This window comes from Epinephelus moara, chromosome 24 (assembly GCF_006386435.1).
Source record: "Epinephelus moara isolate mb chromosome 24, YSFRI_EMoa_1.0, whole genome shotgun sequence".
Lineage (NCBI taxonomy): Eukaryota > Metazoa > Chordata > Actinopteri > Perciformes > Serranidae > Epinephelus > Epinephelus moara.
The window spans coordinates 6,018,595-6,041,486 of record NC_065529.1 but is presented as its reverse complement, the minus strand read 5'-3'; the positions used below and the strand labels follow the sequence as shown (position 1 = coordinate 6,041,486).

Sequence of the window (22,892 nt, the reverse complement as noted above, 5' to 3'; positions counted from 1 at the left end):
ATTGATTGATTGATATTGCCAGATTCCAGAGAGTCTCCCCTCTTCATATATGGCAGAATATGTCAACTTCCAACTTGCTATGGTGAGATACATGTAAAAATGTAAGAATTTAGTCACACGGATTTGTCTTTTTTCATTGATATAAAAATTAATATAAAATACAGGCACATAGAAGGACATGGAATGATGGCAAATCTGGATAGGCCACATTGGCCTGAAACAAGATATAGCATGTGTATGTAGTCTTTATAATGACTGTGATATGAGCTTAAAAGTAAAGGCAGTAAAAATACCCCAAAAACGCCTAGGGCCCATAGGGTTAAACAGAGACCATGGGCTTTAACCTAAAGCAAATTCATTAAAACATTTTATTCATCTTAGTAGTCTACATGTCAGGCTAAACATGACTCAAAACATGGTGCACATGGGCTATAAGCTAAACCGAATTAATACAATTATTCAATTAGGAAAAGCCTTTGTCTTGTTTTTGTCTACTTATGGTTGATTTGTAACAAGGTAAAAAACAATACTGTACCACCCCTGGGTAACAGTCCCAACAGTACCAAAGAGAGAAGACATACTTTGGACTCCTGTGCTACCAACAAAAATTCTGACAGCTAATATTAGCACCAAACGACAGGACAGAAAATCAGCTTTCCAACAACATATAAATATTTGTAGGTGGCATAACTAAAACAGTATGGTAGAAGAAAAATAACAAAAAAAAGCCAAACATTTTAGTTCACGCTGTAGCTAGATTTCAAAATTGTGAATAAAATGTGAGGTATAGTCAGACAGTCTCCACTTTGAGGTTGAGAGTGAAGAGGGTGTGACAGAGTATGAGCATGGTGCATGGCATAGGCCTAGCTGCTTTCCATACTGCTAAAAACGCACTGTCCATACCGTCCCCGTGTACCAACTGACCCCGCTCTCCCCTACATGTGACACTGGCAAATTAAACAAATAAGATCAATTTGCCAAGAAATAAAAGCAAAACAGGACCCCTGGGAAATGAAGATTAAGACTTCTTTATAGTAGTTAACAACACATATTATTAAATCCAACACACATTCAGTACATCAGCATAATCTTGCAGGGTATGTGGCATAATTTGTGCCTGAGTGTGAAAAGAAGAAAGTGTCCCATACCTGAACCAGCAGCTCCAGCTTCCTGCCATCGAGGAGGTGAACCTGGCACTGACGGCCCTCTGTCATCTGGAAGAGGACAGATAACATGAGACATGACAATTCCTGCAAAACACAGTAACTGCAACAGCACACTGTCTCTACCTCCACCTGAACCCCTCCACTCAAAGCCGTGCTCCCACTATTTTAGTCCAGGGGATAAAATGGCTGCTTTCTTTCTGGAGTTGAACAGTGACTCACCTCGCTGTCATGTTCGCCTTTGTGCTGAAAGAATAGGTAAGAGGGGCCACTAGGCAAGTGTCCATATGGGACCCATGCTCCCAAACATCAAAGTCACTGCATCATCATCCTCTTTATTTCTATAAAGTATTAAAAAAAAGTGCAGCCGTGATATTTAAGCCATAAATCAGCTCTTTATAAGCGCAGCGTGAATCATAAACAAAGAATCTGAGGTTCTTTTGCCATTACAGCTCCACACACACATTGTCTGTCTCACACACATATCCTTCCTCTGCAACAACACTGGTCTAATGAAAATCCCTGAAATGTCAACATCCCACGTTTTCCTCTGCCGTTAAGAAAAGAAACCGAAAGACAATGAAGTCCTGGTGCAGAGTTTAATTGAATTCCCGCTGTATTGTTAAAGATGAATGGCTTTAGGGCTCATTCTGTTGCAGTCAGCAGAACTGCTTTCAGTACAGGACAAGGTAGAAATAATATCTATTCTATTAACGTTAGTCAAGTCATATTTCAGTGTGTTAAGCTGTTGCCAACAATCACACTCATATTCTGATTTTTAATTATTTATTTATTTATTGGTCTTCTCTGCCAAGTAATCTTGGTGGCTTGGATGATATTTATTAATTGTTCCTGTATTGTAAAAAAGCTCTGTATTTTCCCCTTAGTGGCGTAAGTCAGTTTTTCCATGGCTAAACAGCTGGAAAGCCTGTTAAACTAATGTCCAACTGCAGGTGTCTGAGTGCTTTTTCAGGCAGTTGCAATACAGTGTTTAGCCTGAGGTGAGCATAAAGTGACTGTATTTCTATTTGCACCTCACAGTCTGAATCCAATAGAGATAATATCAGTAGAGACAATATCAAATATAGTTTGTATGACCTTTTCCCAGATTTTTTCTGGATCTTTCCTCTTAATGCAGATTAATGTGCCTTCTTCTAGGTCACATTTACATACATGAATTGTGATTATTATTATTAACAAAACACTGTAGCAGGGACAGAGTAAAGTATGTATGCATACTCCATTTAAATTGTACTAGTTTAAATCTGTTGTTGATAGTCTGGCTTTGTGTGTCTCGGCAGACTCTCTTCCATCATCTTTAGAGATTTCTACATCCAAGCCAATCTATTTCTGTTTGAGGATTCTTTCGAGTTATCTACAAAAAGTTTAGACAAAACGGAAACCTGGCCACGACCATGTAGATAATCTATGATGGCCTTTTCAAGGCTAAACAGGGGAGGTCTGCATGGGCATGTCATGGAGTTATGACTATTGGAGAACTGTTGTTGAAGTGAAATCTCAGGACTACTTATTACAAATTATATAGAAAACTATTTGTAATGTAGAACTGTGGACTATGACTATGGACAACACCAAATATCATGATATTTTTGACCAAATATCTCAATATCGGTATTGCAACAATATTATAGGGTTGACTATTGGTGCTTTTACAAAATATTTACACAAATAATCATCAGCAATGTGGCTATAATGACTAAGTGAGTAAAGTCCAGCCTCACACAATTGCTGGCCCTTTCTGGAAAAAATAATTGAAAGCTAACATCACTGTCTTAAAGAAGCTGTGGCACATTTTTTAAACTAGCACGCAGACAGTGGTAACTTGTGAAACCAGACAATCAAAGGCATCCATTGTCATGCTAGCTTGTCAGGACGGGGGCTAAATAACACTCCAAAGGCAACATTTTGGCACGGGAAAAAAACAGAAGAACATTTTCAAGGGGGTCCCTTTAACTTCCACTCGAAGATATCTGACTGAAAATGGGTTCTATGGGTACCCATGAGTCTTCCCTAAACTTGAGAAGGCTTGTCCCCAGTAAATGTTATGTTCCTTACAATCAATATACTCCTTCAAAATAAAGCTGTATATTTGTCTTTTTAAGGAAAAGAACAACGAGCCTATTTGAAGAAAAAATAATTGCCAAACATGTATTTAACATAACACATTAAACAGAATTATTGTTGAACTCAAAATGTTAACTGTACCAGTATTGGTCTGTGAACATAGGATAATCAATAATTATGACCAAAAAATACCAGTAGGCCTATATCAGTATGCGATTCCTTAACTTTCATGTTAATATAGTTTTAAACTGGTCTATAAACTTCAACAGCATCACTGGATCCTTGAAATTCAGTTATGGCTTTTGGTCTTGGTGTGCCACCCCAAGATTTTCAGTCACCCCATCTGGCCACCACTGTGGGCTAAAAGCATCGATTTTTACCAGAACTATTCAATGTCAAAAACCCATTCCATCAGAAGAAATGGAAATGTGCTATATTATGCTCATTTAGAAATTTTACACAGTGGTTTTACTGTAATAAAAATACAAAGTGCCAATAGTTTATAATGGTTGGGAGATTAGTACAGAGTCAGAAAAGGGTCAATCCTGCAATGCTATTCCATCATTCTGTGAACCTTTTGTATCCTCACATTACAGCATCAGCAGGGTTTTACTACTGTTTGATCTCAGTGACACTGTGCAGAAGTGTTCATGTTGACTGGATGCTGTTTGCAGCCCAGGAATGTGTCCAGGACGCCTTTTATTCCTGTGACTCCAGTAAAAAACATGTGGCATCCAACTGCTTGGCTGCTCTGTTGGAAAGTGAGGGTCATGTTAACGTCCAGCGTGACCGCAGGGCGGGAAAGACGCCTTCTGGCGTTGTGTTAAACTTCCATCTACTAGGACATATTGTTCTCTGCACCACAACAGAGCTGTCATTTCACTTTTATATACTGCAAGCTCCTTTTCCACTTTGCTGTTTTTCAACGCCCTAAACCTCAATGAGATTTACGGTTCTTTGGACAAAACTGTACTTCTCAACAAAGGATTTCATTTGCAGTCACGCTAAGTTGCTATTATGCTAACGTTTGCTCTGAAGCCCCAGATTTCAGCACCATACCCTCTGCATCTGCTGTCTGGTGTGGGCTGCACAGCAGGACTGTGTTAAGCTTTATATCTCACGGGTCCAGAGGAGGAAAGAATCTTTGTCACTAAATATAGACCTACTGAAGCTGACCTCAATGAAAACCACACCTTCATTGATTTGTCTTGATAGAGAAAACAATTGTGGCTGTTAATTACATGTTACATAGTTTAAGCAGCGTATTAATCACTGAAGTAACCCTTTCATGAATTGTTGTTGCTGTCCAGGGCACAATCCATTCACATCTATCAATGCTGCATTGTTGGAGAGCAGTGACATCAAAACATTGAGAGATAGACAAAGGCCTTTAGTCAACAGTCTGATTTCAAGCTCACAGCCGGCCACTGAATTTTAGATTCACCTTCAAAATCTGTGCATGTTACCCCAAATCCAAGTCTTTTCTCCTTAATGCTCAACCATGTTTTAAAGAATTCATAAAACATGAAATGAATTCTTAGAGGGACAGTTCATCCAAAAATCAAAATACATACTTTTCCTCTTATCTATAGTGCTATTAAACAATCTAGATTGTTTTGGTGTGAGCTGCCGAGTGCTGGATATATGGGCCATAGAGATGAATGTAATGGAACTCGATGGCACTCAGCTTGTGGTGCTTAAAGCGTCAAAAAAATACATTTGAAGAACTCAAAAGCAAAAACTCTTTCCAGAAATAATGACCTGGTTACTCAAAATAATCCACAGACCGTGTTGTGAGTTATATAGGAACTGTTTCAAACTATACTGCTAGCTCACCTTGCACAACTGCACAAGCTAACGTTACAGCTCAGCCCAGGAGGACGCCGTTAATATTTACGTCTTGTGCTGTCACAAGCATGAGCCTCTCGTCCATGAGTAGATACACGCTTCCTTCTGTGTGGTGCTGCAGTTGTAGTTTGGTGGAAAGAAAACAGTTGCTCACAACAAGGTCTGTGGATTATCTTGAGTAACTGGGTCATGATTTCTGTAAAGGGACATTGCTGTTGAGTTTTTCAAATGTGCTTTTGGTGCCGTGAACACCACAAGCTGTGTGCCATCTAGTTCCATTATATTCAAGAGAAGGCAGACACTCTGTGGCTGATATCTCCTACACTCGGCAACTCACACCAAAACAATCTAGAATGATAAATAATACTGCAGGTAAAAGGACAACTATGTATCTTTATTTTTGGGGTGAACTGTCCCTTTAAAATACTCAAAATGCGGATTAAGTGTACCTTTTTAAGTGGATCTACTGTAAAATATTCACAATTGCATTAGTGAAGCAGCAGTGGCAAAGCTACTACTGTTCAAAGACAATTTTATCCATGTTTTTTAGAGGCTGACAGAGTGCTGCCCTCAGTCCAGCTGAAGAGATGAGCTGAGCTTCAGAGTGAGGTCCCCAATGGTATAAGAAAGGTCAAGTCTGTGTCAGGGAGGTCATCCCCCTGAAGCCCTGTCATTAAGGGCCCCGATGGTACTCTTTTCACATGACCCCCAGCCACTCTGACCTGCAGGCTGAGCTGCCCCAAACTGCATTTATACTTATACTCTGCTGCATCTCAGAAGGACATTTTGTACTTTTTTACTCCACTACACTTATTTAACAGCTAATGTAGTTACAGCTTACTTTTCACATTAAGTAAAAGTAGCAATACCACTCTATTAAAAGAAACTAAATGTCTTGCATTCCTAATTTCACTCAAGGTACAGAGGTGGGGGCAACAAAATATGCTCAAAGTATCAAATCTAAAAGTTCTCATTGTCCACAATAGCCCCTGTCTGTGCTATACTATGATATTACTGTAACAGCTTTGCATACTTTTAAACCAGTCATAAGTTTTTTTTGTAAAATCTTAAGTTAATGTTCTGAATACTTCTTTCACCACTGTGTATGTAATTCTTAAGGGAAATAAGGTACAAGGGATTAAATGGATCTGATACCTCTTAGAACTCTTTCAAAGAAAAAGCAAGAAACTCAGAGGGCTGTTTAAAGCTACAGCTGGTAACTTTTATGAAATTTTTTTTTTGTCATATTTCCTGAAACTGCCACTATATCCTGACAGTAGTACACCAGACAGGTAAAAAAAAATCATGGTTATCTGCCTCCTTGTGGTGCTTCTAATGGCATCTGCTAGAATCCACCGTGAATGAAGGAAAACAACCAATCAGAGCAGAGGAGTCTCTGACGCAGCTGTCAGTCACTGTGAACTGCAATGCTGATCAATTATGAATCAAGATTCCGTTACTGCACTACATATTTTCTCACCAAATTTTTTCAGAAACATATTTTGGTGTACTGTTTAGCTGTAAGAAGAGACAGTTTGCTCCAGCCTGAGGGCGGCGCTTCATTTTGGCTTGGCTGTTTTCATGTGTGCCAGGTCACAAAATGTTTTTCATTTACAACTAAACATCACACTGAAATATGTTTCATCTGTCTCATGTACTACTGTCAGGATATAGTGACAGTTTCAGCAAGCATGACAAAAAGTTCTAAACAAACAAGAGGGTCTGGTGTTCTATGTCTTTTTAAAGGGTATTGCATACCTGAGAGAAATTATATGAGTATTGCAATGTTTCTTATGTCATCTTTATACCTTTGTAATTGTATTAGTAAGAGTCCCAGGTGCCATGTCATACAAATTACATTTTCACGTGGCGGTATGCTGGGAAAAAGCAAGGAAGAGGAACACTTTCAAGTTTACACAGAGGGCATTTAATGTGTTAACCACACAGACAGTGTTCAGGTGTTCCAGTAACAATACATTTCAAAGACAACTTTGAAAGTTCTCCTCATCAGCCAGACAGTGAGATCAAACGGCTGGTCATGCTGCTTTCTAATGACTGCCATATGTGCTGAGGGAGAGACCCTTGTTAAAAAACAGGCTTTGTGACTCACCGAAAAGCAGCCTGCCTCTTCACACTCACACAAATAAACACATGCATGTACACTAATGAGCCAGATGAGAAAAAGTACTGACTCACTTCACTCAGAGGAAAGTTGAAGAGAAATTAAAGGTAATCAAAGCCATAAAAATTCAGTGGATAATCAAAGAAATCCATCTGGCATTCAGTAATGAATCCCATGTGCTGTCAATAAAGCAATCACTAAAACCGGCTATATTTAAACTCTTCCTTCTACAGTATTTATTTATGCTGCTGTGGCTCAGGGAGCTGTCATACCTGGTAGCATTCTCCAATCCTGAACCAGGCTTCTAGCAAGCGTCTGCACGGCATCAGCCCACGATTGTACCACCTCCTCAGAGTCTGATGTGCCATGCTCCAGACGAGCTGGCTGCTCGATGCCACCAGGTCTTCCATTCCACGTATGATGCGCACAGCCATGGTTAGCTGCCTTTTCTCCCTGACGGCCACTTTCTGCCTCTACTGATGACACCTCACCGTTTCAGATCCAGGAGAAACGATGATCACAGAGCACTTTGTTTTGCTTCAGAGCAACAAGCTGAAAGGAGCATCTACACTCCAGCTCCAGCACACACACACATAGTCTACTATGTCTCCCCAGCTGATGTAATGTCAGTGAGAGTCGGCGCTCTGGAGAGGCTGGAGCGGAGCAGCGTGCCTCAGGCTTAGTCCTGGGCCCCGGTCCAAAACACTGCCTCATAGAGTGCAGGGGAGGGCAGGACAGAACCACGAGGCCCCTGCTGCAAAGGCTCCGTCTCCCCTCCACATAAACACACTTGTATACAAACACAACGCACACGGAAACAAACTCCAGCTGGCCACTCGACCCTCTAAAGTCATAAATACTTTCCTCTGTGACTCACAGGAACATAATGGTAAAAATGTTTTAATTTTTTCTTTTCTAAGAATGAAGTTGCACCACAATATGCCCTTTCAATTTTGCTTAGATAAGATGAATGACTTCATCTTTTATTTTAGTGTTTAATTTCAGCATGCATTTCAAATTTATTGTCTGAAATGGGTGTGGGAATGGTCTGTCACTTTGTCTGGGATGTGGGAGCAATTTCCTGAGGAGACCAGACATCTCCACCCACTATATTCTGCAGGAACACTAAAAACAATCGGTCCTGTTTGGATCAGCAGGGATAGTAGACCTGACGGGGCAAAACTAAAAGTGAAACTGCAGGGAAAAACATTCAGAAAGGCTTTGATGTAAGAATATAGAGGCTTGAGACTCACGACCAGACGTCTTCCTTTGTACAGCTGCAATTAATAACAAATGTTGCACACAAGGCGTACACCTGACTCAGATAAACAAGTCAGGGAATACTGAGAAAAGCACTGCAGAAGGAAAAAAAGAGATGGGACAGCTCTCAGCAGAAACAATATCCTGCTGTTTGCTTGTGTGACCCCAATTTCCAAGAATGCTTAAGTGTCCACAGTCAAAATTGTGCTGTTTCATTAAACATGATTAGCGTAATTGTCTCAGAGGATGTAGACTAAAGGTTAGAGAAGCAGACCTGTCATGTTTTTAATTAATAATTCCCAAAAACATGGCAAGGAAACCTATATGAGTGATGTATTCTGGCTTATCAACTATTATTAAAGAGGCAGTAGAGCTGCTCAGTCTGTGGCAAACTGATATAGAACTTCACAAATGTGCTCAGTCACCCTACACCACACAAACAAATAATAAACAAAACCTTAGCTCCAGTAATGATCAGTCATGCCACTGAATGCTTCAGTGCATGCAGTAATGCATGTAATGTAAATTCATTCCGAAGCACACATGCTGGAAACAAGAATATCAATTACAACGCCTATGCAGGCAGTGAACTGGCTAGTGAGCATTGGCAGGCAGCTGTGACACTGGGCTTTTAAAAAAATAAATAAATAAAAAAAAAGCAATCATCAAATGTATCCTGGCACAAGTGATCCACGCACTGTACTATGCTCTCAATGAAAAAGCTCAGCATTTTATGCAATACACTTATTTCTTTCTTGCCAAAACTTAGCTGAGGAAACTTATAGGCTTACCATTCTTTGTACATGGAATATGAAGCTAAAGACAGGTGAAAGTTAGCTTAGCTTAGCCTAAAGACAGGAAACAGGGGTAAGCAGTTTGGTTCCATCCAAATAAAAAAAAAAATTCCATCTAACAGGACCTCTAAAGCTTACTAGTTATCAAAATGTATCTTGTGCAGCATTGCTGGGTAACTAGCTGAGGCTTCAGGAAATTATTGCACTCGGCCAAGAAATTAAACTAAGGCTGTGTCCGAAATCACTCACTACTCACTATATAGTCCACTATATATACAGTGGACTCAAAGTATCCCACAATGCACCCTGAAAAGCAGTGTACAACCAATGGTCACTTACCAAGTCATATATCCCATCATGCTTTGAGCCAAAGGAACAGACAGACTATATGGGAGACAGACTGAGATGGACGAGGGGAGAAAGAGCAGCTCCATTACCACCTGCTGTACATGTTTAACTTATAATGATATATTGAAGTTTGTTTAACCAGTTTCTTTGCCATGTAATAAACTGCCAATTTCATGCATAGCCGGCACTCCCCGAAGGGATAAAAATAAATCGGCAATTGATCTTCTCTAGTGCTTAACAGTTTCCTATGTTCGGACAGGGTAGCCTACCTTCGGACTACAAGAACAAAAACATGAGCTGAGTTGCTCTCCTCCCTGGTCTATAGTTCATAGCACTGGTTAGCATCATAGCTAGGCTAATGTTAGCATTTAGCCAATGCCTGGACAGATATAGCCAATCAAAGGCAGAGTAGGGTTAGGTCTTCCCGCAAGGCATATGGGTAGGTGCGCCCAGCGAGTCAGTTTAGTATCTCCCACAGAGAAATAACAAATAACCAGTGTTAACTCACCACACGTTTTAGTCTGCCTTTCTGTGTAGCCTGAATTTTACGCCCACTTTATACGGATCAATCGACAGGCCATGATGTGTAACTCACACGAGGTGTAAATGCAGAACCCTCAGTCAGATTGGCCCTGTGACAATTCCAATAACCATCCTCAACAATGCTGACAAAAAATGGTATCAATCCTCTCATTAACTCTCAGCAAGAACGTGAATAGGTAGGGTGTATTTTCTAAAATCTAAAATGACTCTTTTTAATCTCTGGAAAATATATCCCAAGATGTCTGACTGGCAGTGAATCTTCTGATATTCTCTTTATTTTAAATATAATAGGCACTCAGAGCTTCTTAACATTCACTGGTGGCCGCTGGGAAGCAATTTAAAATAAACATAAGAATAATAATGTCCACAGTTGAACCAGAAATAATACTGACACAGCAAAAGTGCCGTTACTCTACCATTCAAGTGAACAGAGTTCATTCCTTTGGAGTATAAAAAATGTCCTAACAGGATTAAATACTATTGATGCTGTAATCCACCACTGGAAGAACTGGGTGGATCTATTTCTGGAGGGCAGGATTCATCAGCAGAGACCCATTTTAAAGGTATGGATGCACCATAACCAGCTAACCATGATAAACACAGTCAGATGTGCGAGGTCGCAGCTGCCTGGAGCGATGGAGGGCAGGACAGCCAAACATATGGTAGACACAAGCTGCTGCTTATCATACACATGATCGCCACGTGTTCTGGTCCACATAATGTTAATAAATACATCTGGCAGCACAGTATTTCTCAGTTGAGCTCGCATGCAGTCATGAAATTTTTATTTTCAAGTTTCTGCCAACATTCCACTTGTACGATCACTCTGACGGAATGTCAAAAAGTTTCATTTGGAAATATGCAATCAACATTTAATATAAACTAAGACTTTAAGATGACAAAGTATATTAAATGACCTAAATAAAGCCTATGCAGTGCAGTGGAACAAAGAATGGTTACATTCCAATCTTGGCATGCAGGCATTGTCTCTAGAGCCATGCACACTTCTTGTGAACACACACACATACACACATATATGCCAAATGCCTGCAGGCGGCTGATAATCCCATTGATTTCCACGCTCTATACTGGGGGTTTCGGTGAGGTGAAGATGTAGGAAGAGGCAACGACCTCAGCTAGAATCAATCTGTGGGAGTCTACGCTCAGAGAGGGTGTCCCGGGGGAAAGTGGGAATTAACTGTCTGTGCTAACTCTGAGAGACGTACAATAAGCAGTCTGGTCCTCAGGTGTTCATGTCTCAGTGCTCTCTTTAGTATCTTTTACTATACTGTAAGTATTTATCATTACCTCATTAAAGCCTTATTAACTGATTAGTCACCTCGAGGCAGTGGAACATTTGATATATTATCACCCCAAAATTAAAATTGAATATGTTAGCTAGCAGTTGACTAATTTTCTCATCAAGCAGACCTATATCAACATTAGCATTCATTTGGAGTCCTGTCTTTCGTCTTATCTCCTGCACTAGGCAAATTTAAGTCCAATATTTGCTCTCCTTTTAGCTCTGGTTTGGTCTCTACCAACTCCGGAGGGAAACATCTGGGCCTGTAGCAGCTATATTCACTAGCCAGGCGCTAACTTTGTCTATCGAGTATATGGACTAAATGAATGGATAACAATGAACCTTTCACAGTTTACACATCCAGCAGACAGGCAGTCTTATTTGTGGACAGCCGACAAAGATTCACCCTCTTTTTACACTGCCAAATTCTCCACTGTGTTCACCAGCTGGTTGCTAACTTTGCCTGTCCATTGCTTGGAAGCAAACAATAGGTTTACAATACCTTTTCTTTAATGAGCTGAAACAGGCTAATATTAGGGCTGGGTACTGTTTTAAAAAAGTACGATACCACTACCAATACCAGTATCCTTAAAGTGATGCCGATACCAAGGTTTAGAACACATTTAGAACACATTAGACACAGCAATTTGATTTATTAAAATTTTGATGGTAGCAGCTTTAAGCTTTGTGTATTAAATAATCAGTGTCACCTAACGTACATCACAAAGGGTTCTTTGTCTCCTGGATGACTTCTTGTTGACAATTTCACAATTAAATGTTCCAGCTCTCAAGCCGAACAAGATGTGTTGTAACTTTTTGGAGTACATTAACAACACATGTCAACTTTTTGGGGGGGTTAAGTGCTCTTCTGATCTTTTCACAAGCAGCATCCATTGCCTATGTAACTCACGTGGCAGCTGTCTCCCACCTCTCCCTGTCTCCAGCCTGGCACCACGGCTGTAAACACCGTGACCTCACACCACAGTCCGTCACCCCCTCTGATGTCACTCCAGTGTCACTCCAATTCTCTACACAAGTCATGTGCTGCACTCAAGATTGTGCTCAGTTAAAGGCTCATTCTTCTCAAGCTGGAGTTACACTTTGTCCCTGAGTACAATCAATTGTTGTGCAAGCGCAGCGGTGGCTGACATACTGAGTGTTCATGCTGCATTGCCCCTTCATAGCCAGCAGATGGGGAAATCGAGTGTCTCACACAACCCTCAGGGACCAAAAGGGGAAATACATATATTTAGTGCTGGAAATTATTTGGTAAATTATGCTGTCTGGAGGGTTTTCCTATTAACTTTACGCCAATGTCATGCCCTTTCTCCTGCTATAAGGGCCTCATTCCACTTGTGATGCCTGGATTGAAAGTTTAATAGAATACAGACAGACAGGCTGTTACAATCTATCCCACAGCTTTGTTCAGTCCCACAAGTTCAGTATTAATAGGCCTGAATCTGTTGAGGATACAAGGCAGGGCACGACAGGGGCAACCACGCTGCCAAGATCATCACAGTTCCCTGTCCCTGGGCTCATTTCAACATGGGATGGCAATTACCATGTACAGTAAGTGGTAGATTAATTGTCTAAAAGGGGAAGGCCTCCGAGTGATCATAACAGAGCCTGTGCAGGGCAGGGAAACAGCTGTCATCCGCACGGGCCTACAGCTGACAAGCTACACCACATACTGAGACTGCAGCTGACACACTGAATGGAAGACATTCTGTGCAGTATGCCTGACACACTCCTTAACACACACACACACACACACACACACACACACACAGGATTGCTGTAAGATATAATGTGCTCTCCTAACAGGAACCTGCCTGCTCCCTTGTCAAGCTTCCTGACTGTCACTTAGAAATGGAGCAGGTGGACACAGCTGTCAGAAATCATGAAACTCGAAAGGAGGATGATTTGTAGTCATACATCATACATGAATAGATTAGGTTCATAAAACATGAAAGAGGGCCATCTCTGGTCATGCATATAGCATGCCCCACCTATAATGGGCTTTGCTACTGCAAGCCTGATCCAGAAAATAAAATATCATGCCTTCTGTCTGTTTTTGCTATTGCTGATTATCTCCCAGACACATGCTTTGACAGCATTAAGTCAACACAAAGGGAATTACACATTTTAAATATGTCTACCCTAAGGTCTTTTTGACAGCTGTGCCAGTAAGTGAGAGGTTGCCATTATACATCTTGACAGAAATCATGGCTGCATCTGTTTAAAAAACCACAAGACGTCTTAATTACAGCCAATCAACACCATGTGATAAAGCTCCATTTGGCAAATGACTGGCGAGACAAAAAAGCTTTTTGTGTGTTTAGGCGGTACAGTCAAGCCCAGCTTTGTGTGGCCAGGCAGGGGGTGGAAAAAGAAAAGAAGGCTGGGGAAGAGACGAGGGCCCGAAGGCTTCTGGCTGCCACCATTCACCTTTAGGCTTGTCGGGTGCATCTAGGGATTTGTGGCAGGCTTCTCTTGCTGTACGGGACAGTGCATGTGGGCTCGCTGGAGGCCACAGACCATGACAAACCATGTGTGTGTATAAACCAGATGCTATGAAGAGGAGGAGGTCAAAGTGGGGGAAGCGTGCGAAGGGCAGAGGCCGCGGTGTCAGCCTGCAGCCCCACACTGTCTGCTTCAACAAAATGTTGCCCTGAGGGACTGTGGTTGCCCAGATTTGTCCAGACATTTCTTAGAAGGAGCATAAAGAGCCTGTGTCATTAGTTTTCAATATCATAGCCAAGTGATGGAAAACATGAATGGCCACTGTGGACATCACCACAGGCGTCCAAATGAAACAAAGAGAAAGCAAGAGAGATGAAGCAGGGGAGGGGGAAGGGAGGGGAGGAGACACCACCAGTGAGAGGCTATAATGAGCCTTAAGGCGACAGAGGGGGTGAAATTATTGCAGGGAGAGAGAAACTAAAAATAATTTAAAAATTGTTTGGCTTCTGAAGACTATTAAACTGGTATGGTGTCTGAAAAAAACAAATAGATGGGGCTTAAAGGTAGGGTCTGGAGGATTTTCCAGTTGCTGTTTGTAAGCACACATTCAAATTCGGCCCCTCCTATCAGGCTCAACTCTCCCAGGTGTACGGAGCCTGGAGGTACGGAAGAAGGCTTCACAGAAGAGGTTCAGGCAAGGCTCGCGCTGGTGCACGCTCGGACATGCTCGGACATGCTCGGGCACGGCAACTGCGCTCTCTCATTGGCTGGGGAAATCTCCGCCCAGAAGTGGTCCGAGCTCACAAAACATCAAAATACAGTTAAAGGGCAGGAGCTCTGCAAACAGAGTCACCACCACATATGAGTAGAAGCCCATAGGTGATGATTAAGCAGGATTTCATTTGTATATGTCTATATTTTGTTTTGTTTGAAAATCCTCCAGATCCTACCTTTAAAGGAATACTTCACCCGCAAATTCATTCATCATTCATGTACTCATTACTCACCCTGTATTACGCTGAATTTGGAAGAAAAACTTGTGTTCCTCGCACGTCTCCACGGTGAACGAGAATTCCAGAAATGAAGAACATTTTTTACGCACTGGAGTAAAAAGGACCTGGTGTCTTAAATACTCAAGTGAAAATGCATGTGTTTGGGAAGCACTAGATAAGACTTGGACTATACTGCACAAGGGGTGTGACACTTTGTAAACTTGTGTTTTGATATTATTTTGCTTTTGTTTAAAGCGACCCCCTTTTACTTAAACTCAGCAAGAATTTTTGCCAGTTTTGAATTCTCCATTCACTGTGGAGGCATGCGAGAAAAACATGTCCCTCACAAATTCAGCACACACAGGGTGAGTAATTGTTATACAAATGATCATCTTGTGGTTGAAGTATTCCTTTAAGGTCTGAAATGAAGGAGCTGTTTAAAAAGCATTCCCATGTTTATGTTTTATGACTTCCTCTAAATAAATGTCATGCGACAAACCATCATAGTTCACTCATGGTTCACTTTCAATAACAGCACAAAGCTGTTTTCATTCAGACCTTAACTGGGAATTCATAAATGCATAAGAATTACAATCCTTGGGAAAATATAAGTGAATTAAAACCATAATCTGTTTAATTTCCATCCACAATTGTGAAGTCTGCCTAAGGGATAGTTTATGGTAGAGCACAAAAAGGCCACAGCTCATAATAATCCTCTTAATATGATAGTTTCAGAGCTACACAGGCAACACTGAACCCAGCTTTTAGCTAAACAAGTCTTCAGCCCTGCATGCTAGCTGCTCCTTGAGGCTCTGTGTAGGCACAGCAGTTCTTTAAGCTAAATGCTAACATCTCAATGACAATGCAAGCATGCTGATGTTCAACAGGTGTACTGTATAGCCCACAGTGTTCATCGTTAATGTGTTAACATGCTAACACGTGCTGCTTAACACTAAACACAAAGTGCAGCTGAGGCTAATATTATTAGTTTTGCAGGTATTTGTTCATGAAATGAAAGCTCACTGACCTGATGACTGCACTAGATAAAAATGCGAGGCATAACCAAAGTTAATACAATTCATCCTGACTGGGGACATGGATGCCTGAACCTCATCTCATGCCTATCCAATACTTACTGAGATATTTCAGTCTGGACCTGAGTGGTGGGCCGACTGACCAACAAAATGACATTGCCATCCCAAAAGCCAAACAGCCAGTAGGGATGAGCATGAGCACTCGAATACTGGATTTTGCCATTTGTTAAATGTGTAGCTTAGAGTAATTGATGTTTAACCTTCCACATGTGAACTTCTCTATTTGTTTTTCGTTGTTTAGCTTAGCACCTCCTTAAACAGCTGTCGCTCTCTCTCTGTTTATCATTAGACATGATACTACTGCTGCAGTAGTGTTTGCTTTATTGTCCACAGCTAGTGAGAGTTCACCCCCACCCACACACAATGACAGGGCTAATTTTTAGCATCATCGGCTAAGCTAACCTAAAGGTTCTTACTGGGATCAACGACAGAATTGAGCTGTTTCAGTGTTGGTGTGAGTTTGTTGGGACCATTAAACAGCTTGGTGTTGGGTGTTAGTCGCTATTGTGTTAGCTTGTGCTAACCGGGCAGATGTTAAACTGATGGGAGGAGAGCCGTCTGAAGATGGGCCCTAAGCACTGCATCTAACATATGTAACAGCAGCAACACAAAGTTTGATGATTAACTTCAGATTCTATAGTTTGATTGACTAATTAAAGCGTGACTGTTCAATTAATGAATTTCAAATTGCACCTCTATTCCATTGTTGGTCAATTTACATTCCAACGTTAGATTTTTTCCTTTCTGGTGAGTACTTGAGTGGCCTACTCTACAGAGTGCTCCAGGGATGACGTTTTTCTGTAGGCTGACATGGAAGTTAGCATTGCCCTGGTTCCCTCGTCAAAAAGCCTGTGGGATTTTTCCATGGGATTTTGGATTATTGCCAAAAATAAGCTCTGTGGAAAACACACATGTATGATATTTACAGGTTTTGTTCGGCAAGATTATCTTCTTAAATGACAACAAATGAATTCCATTATCATGACTACTGAAGCCTAAACGCAATCGTCAGAAGTAAAAAGCCAGCATTAGGCTATAAACAAACCACACTATGGTTGCATGACCTAACGTCACCACCTTAACAAGACTGTAAAGCTGTGCTCAGTGCAGCATGGCATGATATCATTCTGTTGTCTCATTTAGCCACTTGTTAGCAACAGCCTTTCATGGGTGGAGTATCTACTGACGTATTTTATGTTGGAGAACAAAACATGAAAGTCTCTTAAGCTTGTGTTAACTGCAGACCTTATTTCAGGCATCAAACCAAAAAACATTTTAAAAAACCCACTGACTTTGGGATGAGGGAACCATGAGTGGTAAAATGGTAACTCAGTTGCGGGTTTTAGGACTCATTCCTTGCAAACTCTATAGGCTAAATATTTAATACAAGTACTTGAACAGGGAAATTAAAAAAAGCCCATCCCCGATAGGCTCCTCCCTGTTTTGCTTGGTGTAAAAAACCTATTTATGGATGTTCACTTTCATTTCTAACATGTTGCATATTGGTTCTTTGTTATTAGTTTTTAGAAATGAGGAAATGGTTTAAACCAGAAATTATGCCTTTAACACACGCAGAGTCACGAACACTAAAACCCCCTGCAAGAGTTATAGCTTCCTTCAATTAAATCTCTGCATTTACATATATACTGTATGGACACACTGAAGTGTCTAAATCCAGTTCACAGCTGAAACTCTGTAATGAGGAGAGTTCTGGATCTGCATTTAGATGATGTACAGTAATGAGACCCCCTGGCTTATCACTCTCAATCCAATTTACTAGCTTGATAATCAGCTCACTTACATGCTGTTATCTGGCCAGAAGACAAATTTCTGCGAAATCACAACTGATCCACATACAATGTGTTGAAACCTGCCCTCTACTAGCCAATGTGCTGTGAAGATACACTGCAGAACCTGCGTGGCACAAGTGGACATCGCTGTGAAACAGAGAGTGTAAAAGCCTCTTGTCCCTAGCCGCTGTCCTGTCAGTATTACCCCACCAACATGACAGAAAACCTCTATTTTTGTCCTGCTGTATGAACACAAAAGCTCTTGTGGGCTGAAAGCTCTCAAAGATTCCAGCTCTGTCAGAGTGATTTCAAGAGGTGTCATGATTTGAACGGAGGCTGAGTTCACTGGGAGTCAAATGGGGATTTATAAGTAGGTAGAGCTTGTAGAAGAAAGAGACTCAAAACAGGGCATCTGTTCCTGCTTTACTGCTGCTGGAACATCTAATTCAGTCCTTTTACTGTTTCTATGCCATCACATATTCTGAAACAGCTGCTACACTGCAGATGGAAAACATGTCTCATTGCTTTTTAATATTTTATTGGTTAGAAGAGACACCGCATGTGAACAAATTAAGATTTTAACTGTAGGAATTCTCTCAGAGGAGGAGTTGCTGTGAAGGCAGAACAAGCCTCATTGGCTGACCTCAAAGAACAGTGTTTTTCGTTTTTTGGTAAAGCAGGGACAAAAGGCAAAAAGTATCACCAGATCAGGCTGCAACTAGAAACTTAAAGCTACACTTATCAATATTTCTATATGCAAAAAACCCCCACAGAGGATTAACAGTTAATTTAAGATCTGTTTTGGTTACTCTTATGGCTCTCAGCTTTGTTTTAAGTCACATCAGGCAGCTGTTTTATGCCACCTGCCCAGCACCAAATGCCAAACAGAAAAGGTGACAACTAGAGAGTGAGAAAAGTGGACAATCTGGCCAACAGCAATCACATTTAATGCGGTCATATCAATACTGTGTCGTGCAGTATAACAGTGTACAAAAGCAAAATTTCAAGATTTTACAGAGGAGTAGCTGCTTAACAAAACCTTCTGTTCTCTACTGAAAGTGAAGTATTTGATTGAATACTGTGTTCTGTGTAGCAGCCTTAGCTTGAGTCAGTCTGTATGCAGATCACTGTTGCTCACATGCACTGTGAAAGTATCTGGGCAGAATTAGTATTACAGGGAATGCCAGTAATTTCATTTCAGCCATTCTTACAGATCATCAGTCATCTGGACAGTTAAACAAATTACGTTGGGTCCATGCTAATCAAGGGATGAGCCACATAATGTCATCCACAGTGGAGTGAAAAAGGCCTAACCGCTTCAGTAAATTCATATCAGTTTCACTTTCATCACACTAGATATTTGCATGGCAACTAATATATTTATGAAAGATTTCTGCAATACCCTAAAACTCTCTAAACCATCAAAATATCACGTATAGTGATAATCTATTTAACGCCTTTGCAATGTGGGGCTGCACCCAATGATTACATTCCTTTTGATATAAGAAGTATTTCACTGCTGGGAAGATTGTCTTACCGATGAAATGGTCTGTCTATGCAATAGAAAGACACAAATACTTTTGAAACTGGTGCTACATGACCAGAGAAAACAGAGAAAAGGGCCTGTGGCAAAACCGACAACTACCAGAATGCACTGCGCTCAATGACAAGGCTCAACAATAAGGTTTGCCTCATTGCTCGGGGGAAAGTAAAATACTATGTTGGGCTGGTAAATCTAGCAACTCAATTAGTAGATTGGACAAGTGGTTAAAAAAGAATTAAACACTGTGTTTTTCTGGAGCTGATGATAGAGGTAGCTAAGTAGTAAGCTTACTTGTTGAGAGCTGCACATGACCGATCGAGCAATTGTGAGAAGATAACTGCTAATAAACAGAACACTTTGTATAGGTGCCAGTAAAAATTGACTTTGAACAGTAAATAAAAAAAAACATTACTGTTGAACCTTGAACAATATTATGGTGAAAGAATGAGAACAAACGAAGTTAAACAGTACACTACTATATGTTTCTGGAGATTTTAAGCAAGAAGCAGGCAATTCCATAACAGATTCTTGGTTCGTATTTAATCAGCACTGCTTAGTTTTACCATTTGATCTCAGAGTTTTTTTTTTGCCTCTGTTTTTACAATCCAGGAAACAGAACTTCCTGGTCACAAATTCTTGTATTACAGCCAAACAGTGCACTAAAATATGTTTCTGGAAACATTTTAGGTGAGATATTGGCAATGCAGTAACATAATCTTGATTGATATTTGATCAACACTGTACAGTTTAACAGTTTCATCTAAGTTTGGTCTGAGTTTGTTCCAGTGCACTAAAATATGTTTCTGGAAATGGGGATGTTCCTCACTGATAACCTTGTATGATCTTTGTGGTCATGGTGGCAGCGGACATACAAAAACCAAGGCTAATAAACAAAGGCTGCAGAATTGTAATTCTCATCCATATATTTATTTTCCGTATAAAATATATTCCCACTCAAGGCCGACTGCAGCCATGTTCTATGATAGTGCACCACCTATTGAGCCTTTCAGTAACTTTAGACCAGATTTCACAGTGTATGTGTTGTTCGCCAATGATGTGACATGATACGACTTCTCCTCTTTTTAACCTGCTTGACAAAAATGAAGAAGTACAATCCATACTTTGAGCAACAGTCCAGCAAGTGACATGTTGAGCTGGGAGGTGAGCAGGGAGATATGGGTGCTGGTAAGATGGAGGAAAGTTTCACATAGTTCATTTACATACACCACCCACAGTGTTGTTGTGACACAAGGCTGGTTAAAAATTGGTAATTTGAGTATCCCTTTAATTGACTGTCATTCAGTCTAACACTAAATATATCAACTTTACAATGATACAAAACTGAGAAAAGCAGTAAATCTTCACATTTGAGAAGAGAATAAATATTTGGCATTCTGCTCGAGAAAGCAGATAAATGATTCCTTAATTATCCTTCGACTCATCAGTTAAATAACAAATTTTTTCAGCACTAGTGTCAAGGAAACATTTCCAAACCCAGTCCAGTCTGGAAGGCATAAATAAATGTATTTGCACATATGCTAACACCACCATTCATTTTCCCCAGCCTAACCAACCACTGCCTTCCCCTGGGGATACAGTATTATCTTTCCTCACAGTGTGCTTGACACCTGTTATAACTGCGCCCTGTCCGCCACCCACATATCAGCTTTCTATCAGAGTCCAATCTATAGTAACACTGTCATTCATTTCTGCACATTGGCTGTGACTACAGAAGCCAATGTTGCTGACGGGCATATTAAGTTGTTGTGTTAGGAGGGCACGCTTCTGTAAATGTGACCAATCCTGGTCTAAGAGGCAGGTATGCTGCTGTTACAATAGAATACAGTGCAGTAGGTGAAAGGGCATACACACACACACACACACACACTCATTTACTGTATATAACCCATGTATTTCAAAAGGAAGTAGCCAAGTCTCTTAGGAACACAATGCAACCTTGAAAAGACCTCTGGATCAAAGACGGCTTTTTCTATTGAATTACAGGCTATTCTGTGACACATCTCGTCATTGTATCCCCACCACATCTTTCCTCCATGTTGCTGCTAACATGCAGTCTTTCTCCACAGCCCTCTGTCCCTGTCACAGAGCTCAGAGCGGCCTGTCTGAGTGGACCAGCGGGGTGCTCGGTTTCGGTCCACAGGGCAGGTGATAATGACTTCCCTCCCCTCCCTGCTTCTCCTCCTCATCCCAAGCTGCAGCGGTGAAGGTGACTGCAGCTGGATGATTTCTTTCTTTCTAAACTGCAGGGGATATGAGTTGTGTGTATGTGTGTGTGGGTCTAGGTGGGGGTGTTGGTTCCCAATGTTAACCCAGTAAGAGGAGGCTCACATATCACTCCATTAATGATGAATCCAAAGCTCTAGTGGTTGAGCAGCTACTCAATCTCTACTGTCAACCACGCTGCACCCTAATGACACCCACACTACAAATCCACTATGAACCCAAACTAAATTAACTCATCGAGGCAAGGTTTGCAAGAAGAAATTACTTTGTGGGGGTTTGTGAGACTGAGAGCATCCCATATTCACAGAGGTGTTTCTCCTTACCATGTCTCCATCCCTTCTGGCGCTAAACATGTGAAACAGCGCTGAGAACTATCGATCACTGAGGATCTGAGGCTGTGGGGTACGTCTGCTGCTGTGTGTCGACACCATGTACCTCTCTGTTTGTGCCTGAGAGGGTAATAATAGCAGCTCGGGCCGCCACCCCCTCCTCCTTTACCTTTCACTCACTCGCAGCGCAGGGAGTCTCATTCTGGTCATTACCATTCAGGCTTTCAAACATCCCCTCAACATCATCATCACACAGCTCTCCTGGTGTGTGTGCGTGCATGTGATCTGTGTAGTGTGTGTTTAAGAGGGAAAGTAAGAAGAAACGGAGAGTGATCACAAGAGAGGGATGGATGGATAAATGGAGAGGCACACAAGCAGCATAATTAAAGGGAAGACCGCCCCTCCTCTCTGCCTGTTTCCAAAAGCTCGTAGGCAAGCCAGCAACAGCACAGACACAGAAAAAGGTGGTTGAGGGCTTTGTTTTGTTGTGATTTTCATTTTCTCAGCCTCACAGCAATTACATCCCAGTCTGAGAGACACATGAGGAGGAGGAGGAGGAGGAGGAGGAGGAGAACACAAACAAAAAGAGGGATATTCTGCTCTGGAGTGTAACGTTGCATAGATGTGTGGGGTTCAAGGCTGTCTCCACTGCCTGAGGTTGTGGATAAACCCACAGGGGGGCAGGTGCTCCCTGTCTAGGATCTATACCTGCCCACCTGTGCAGCAGCACACTGTATTTAGATTTTTAAATACTGAATAGTTTGGTTAGGAAATCTAGATGCTGATCTTCAATAGGCACACAACAACCATTCTGAACAAAAGGGTTTTCATTTAAAAAGCATTTCTTTTTCTTTCTTTAAAAACTGTACTTCTAAGTTTAAACTTACAGCTTTGCCTTATCCCCATATATTTCTAAGCTGGGGTAGGCAGAATTCTGGAAAAGGCAAAACAAAACAAAGAACAACAAAAAC

General features: G+C 41.2%; 1 protein-coding gene across 3 annotated transcripts in view; it reads right to left on the bottom strand.

The window, feature by feature from the left end:
- frmd4ba (FERM domain containing 4Ba) overlaps window positions 1-22,892 on the bottom strand; it is a 75,907-nt gene that overhangs the window by 30,722 nt on the left and 22,293 nt on the right. For all 3 annotated transcript variants that reach the window (XM_050037543.1, XM_050037542.1, XM_050037541.1), the window contains exon 3: window positions 1,149-1,214. In XM_050037543.1, the coding sequence (XP_049893500.1) occupies window positions 1,149-1,214 (66 nt within the window). The remainder of the gene's footprint in view (window positions 1-1,148; window positions 1,215-22,892) is intronic.